The sequence below is a fragment of the Cynara cardunculus genome, unplaced genomic scaffold (assembly GCF_001531365.2).
Source record: "Cynara cardunculus var. scolymus isolate 2C unplaced genomic scaffold, CcrdV1 Un_Scaffold_6834, whole genome shotgun sequence".
NCBI classification, from domain to species: Eukaryota; Viridiplantae; Streptophyta; class Magnoliopsida; order Asterales; family Asteraceae; genus Cynara; species Cynara cardunculus.
The window spans coordinates 5,244-10,169 of NW_020203189.1; the positions used below are offsets into that span (position 1 = coordinate 5,244).

Below are 4,926 nucleotides of genomic sequence, written 5' to 3' on the forward strand. Positions count from 1 at the left end.
TAAAAATAATAATTATGTATTCTGTAAGAACGCAATGATTATTCTAATTATATTTTAAATTTTTTATATTTAAAATAAAATGTTTATCTTGTATTTGATTATGTTTATCTACAGTTAGTTACACGAATTTAAACATGTGAGCTTTAATAAGTTGTATTTGTGCATTATTTTTTTAATCTTGAATTTTAAGTAATATGCATCAATAAATAGTAATGCATGTATAAAAAATGATTTCAATTTTTTTGTTAAATACTTTATAATATAATATAGATAGAGGGTCATTCAAGAAACAATATTAAGTTTTTTCCAAAGAAACAATATTAAGTTTTTTTGGTTGATGTTATATGTATAAAAGAAAAGAGAGATTCAAAAAGTAAGTTCTCGAAATAAGAATCAAAATACAATACCTTTATATAATGTCTAAAATATAATATAATAAATTTAATCTTATACATACCCCTCTTATTAGGGTTAAGAAATAGCATGGTATATGAATATCAAACCCTTATAATAAATACGTATAGAAACTAAAACTTTAGGATGAATTCCAAAGGTTTCATCAATTACGCCACAAAATATTATTTATAATAGGAAATATGTTTAAAAAAAGTAAAAAAAAAATCAAAATATTATTTAATTTAAATGTGACTAGAGCTAACAACATGTGACAACCACATAAATTAAAAATGTAATTTACTCTAACAATAATAAGAGCTATTTTTATTATAATAATGATAAAAATTATCAAGGTAATAAAGGGGATCCTATATATATATATATATATGAGTACTCATCCCTAACAGTGATCAAAGGAACACATTCCCTCTCATTTCTCACAAGATGGATTTTCTCTCAAAGTCAATCTTCATACCTCTATTTCTTCTTCTTTTAGCCTATATCTACCATCAATCACAAAAATATGGGAAGAAGACGAAGACGTACCATCCATGTGGCGGAACTAGGTTTAATCAACTCATCAACTATCGCACGTTGCATGATTACAATACTAATCTCGCCACAATATACAAAACTTATAGAGTGTTTAACCCTTTTCGCGGTGAGATTTATACATCTGATCCTTCGATTGTGGAGTATATCCTCAAGACAAATTTCAAAAATTATGGCAAGGTGTGTGCGTGTCCTAATTGGATGTGATAATTTCAGTTTTTCATTTATCCTTTTTCTTCTAGGTCTAACCAACCTCAATGGAATCCATTTTTAACCAACACTCGGAATATATATCCTTCACTTTTTTGCTCCATCTAATTTTTCGATTAAGGTTCCCTGTATTGAGATATTGGTATACCATACCCTCTTATGGAATTCATTTTACAAATTACTATTGTGAAAAAATATTGTAGGGAGCGCATATCCACAACATCCTAAAGGATCTATTTGGTGACGGAATATTCACAGTCGATGGTGACGAATGGCGAGAACAGAGGAAGGTATCAAGCCACGAGTTCTCTACGAAAGTGTTGAGAGATTTTAGCAGTGTAGTCTTTAGAAAAAACACAATAAAAGTCGGCAACATTTTGTCAGAAGCAGCAAATAGCAACAAAAAAATCGATATAACTGTAGGTTCCTCAATAGTTTCCTCACTAAACATTTACTTACTTYATTGATTATTGTCCTTAGAGCTAAACATTACGTCCCAATATGCAAACATCCAGGACTTGTTCATGAAAGCAACGACGGATTCAATATTTAAAGTTGGTTTTGGAATTGATGYTGACAACATTACTGGTTCAAGTGAAGAAGGTATTAGATTCAGTCGTGCCTTTGATGATGCAAATACGTTGATTCTTCGAAGATTTTTTGACATATCATGGAAGATCAAGAAGGCTTTGAATATTGGAACAGAARMGGAGTTACAGAAAAATATCAAAGTGATTRATGACTATGTTTATAAGTTGATCCAGACCAAGATTGAGCAAATGCACAACATAAGGGATGATTCATTGGTAAAGGAAGAGGTATTTGAAATGCTAAATATTTTGAAAACCCAGTTGAGAATCAACTACTAATGATTAATATTCATGTATATTTGTCATGAATAGTTGGTTCCCAAAATTTTAGTGTTTCTAATTGAACTTTCCCGTTGACATATGTATAGTTCGACGCTTTTCATTAAAATTTCAAGCATAGAAAATGTTTTAAACTAATTTTTATATGGAATTTTCAGTTCAAGAAAGAAGACATTTTGTCGAGGTTTTTGCAGATCAAGAATACAGATCCAAAGTACATACGAGACATAGTAGTAGCGTTTGTACTTGCTGGTAAAGATCCTATAGCAACTACTTTGTATTGGTTCATTTACATGCTTTGCAAACATCCTCATATTCAAGATAAAGTTGCAAAAGAAATTAAAGAAGCAACCAACATTAACATGAAAGAATTAGAGATCACAAATGTTGCGGAGTTTGCAGCCTATGTGAGTGAGGAAGCTCTTGATAAGATGCAATATCTTCATGCAAATTTAACGGAAACCCTCAGACTCTATCCTGCCTTGTCGATGGTATGCAAATTTTTTCGTCCAACACTTGTTTAATTTCTTATATTTGCTTTCTAAGGATGAGCCTTTAGCAATCGGTATCTGTGTGCAACTCTTATCCTGATAATTTGTAAGAATATGAAGATGAAATGATATTATGTAGGACGTAAAGATATGCTTTTCAGATGACGTTCTACCAGATGGTTGTAATGTTGAGAAAGGGGATATGGTATTTTACTTGCCATATGCAATGGGAAGGATGAAGTCCATATGGGGTGAGGATGCACATGAGTTTAGACCAGAAAGATGGCTTGATCGAGATGGTTGCTTCCACCCAGAGAGCCCCTTCAAGTTTACAGCTTTTCAGGTTAGTATAATACCATTAATTTCATATCCACAAGGTGCAACTTCTACTGAATAAGGTACAAGTCACTGTTGCAAACAACCAACATGTCCATATATGCGACATTTCTAGCTTTTTATTGATGATACACATTCATAGTAGTAATTGGTTTTATTTATACACAGGCGGGACCTAGAATATGTTTGGGCCGAGATTTCGCATATAGGCAAATGAAGATATTCTCTTCTATCTTGTTGGGTTGCTTCGTGTTCAAGTTGAGCGATAAAAACAAAATCCCAAAGTACAAAACCAYGATCAATMTTCAGATCGATGGCCCACTGCATATTTGTGTTTCSAAAAGATACGGTATATATAYACACRCAATTACCCTTAAATTTAAAACATCATATATAAAATAGAGGTGATATTTGGGGGCATAACCTATATCTCGTGTCTAACAACCTAATAATACAACAAGCGCAAAACCTTTTTCTCAAGTCATCACAATTAAATAGAAAGCAAAAGTATAACAATATACATGGTTTAACAAATGGGAAATAAGTGGTAATATATATTTTGTTGAACATTTTCCGTGTCGAACACGCTAGGTCAATCGGGTTTTCTTATGTGTGAACAATTCTAATATAAAATGTTCAACAAAACATCTATCGTATGCTCATATGTGTTCAGTAAACAAATGTAGTTGTGTTTCTCATAATTAATTTTTAATCTAATTACTTATTGTATGCTAGTTCACATATAATATCTCGATTAATCATGTGCAAGTTGCATGTATGTTCTATCTATGGTATGCATAATCAACAATTATGAAACTCATCTTTTAATGATACATATACTTTGACAAGCAAGCTCGTATGTGATGTTTAGTTATATGTTGTCAAKTTTATGAAACCCTTTTGCTGCATTGYTWTGTAYAAATGGATGTTAACTSTCTAAACTWTGAACTCATTGAACTTGAAGCTAACAAGTAACGTTTGTTTTAGGAGCAGACAAAGCCGAGAGCAATTAAGGGAAATATMATGTAAGGGCAKATGTTGGRWGTSACMWTRACCTTGAATATATGTCATTATSTTGTGTTGCACCGAATAATATAACTACTATGTTTGATCTATTTGGTATATTAACAATGTTTAAGTTATTATGATGTTTTAACTCTTTTGATGCAATGTGATGAATGATTTGTATGATTTATTAAGTTACAACTTACATGTTGTCACGACCCTAGTGAAAGCTGGGGTGTACCATTTCGTCACCAAAACTGATGATGTAACTTACGCAATTATGGCATCGCCAATGCCTAAGTTTTACAAAATCTTTTTTACTTTTGTTACACTAGCTTTCCACCAATTTTTATTAGCAAAACCCTATCATCAGATACTTCCTTCAATACAAAAAAATACTTTCCAAAAGATTTTTTTTATCAATAAAGTTTTATAATTTATCATCATCAATTTGAAATATTTTATATAAATCTCTCATTTGATTTCTTACTTTTAAGCTCACGTCGTATATTTCAAACAAATATTACTTAATGTTAAAATTCAAATAAATAAAAACATGACTCATGAAGTTGAAAATGAAAGACCGATACAAATATTATATATTTGTGTTTATAAGTATTTGATATTCACTACAGAAATAAAAGTATTTTCTTTTGCAAATCCGTCGCTAAAAGGGTCTTTCGTTGTTGATCTGTCGCTAATAGTCCGTCAGACAAAAACTCGTAGGTAACGACGATCAAAGACGGTTACTTTTAGTGACAGATCAGCGAGGGAAAAGATTCAGCGAGGATCAACGAGGGAACTTTCAACAACGGATCAGCGAGGGAACTTTCAGCGACGGATTAGCGACGGACAGGGAAGGACTTTTAGCGACGGATTTTCCCTCGCTAATTTGTATTAATCTAAAAATAATTTTTTATAATTACATAATTCCTGTATTTATTTATACAAAAATTGACCATAATATCACAAACCAAAACTGTGAACAAATTAAAACTAACCAATTCATTCGATTTAAAATATCCAATTCATACAATTTAAAATATCCAATTATACAATTTTAATGT

The 4,926-nt window shown here is 31.2% G+C and overlaps 1 protein-coding gene across 1 annotated transcript; it reads left to right on the forward strand.

Annotated features, from left to right (window-relative positions):
* The first annotated feature begins 840 nt into the window (after positions 1-840).
* LOC112504773 (cytochrome P450 704C1-like) lies at positions 841-3,883 on the forward strand. Its single transcript, XM_025108728.1, has 6 exons — positions 841-1,128; positions 1,362-1,577; positions 1,674-1,976; positions 2,186-2,518; positions 2,658-2,861; positions 3,842-3,883. The coding sequence occupies exons 1-6, from the start codon at positions 841-843 to the stop codon at positions 3,881-3,883; spliced, it is 1,386 nt and encodes a 461-aa protein (XP_024964496.1).
* The last annotated feature ends 1,043 nt before the right edge of the window (positions 3,884-4,926 follow it).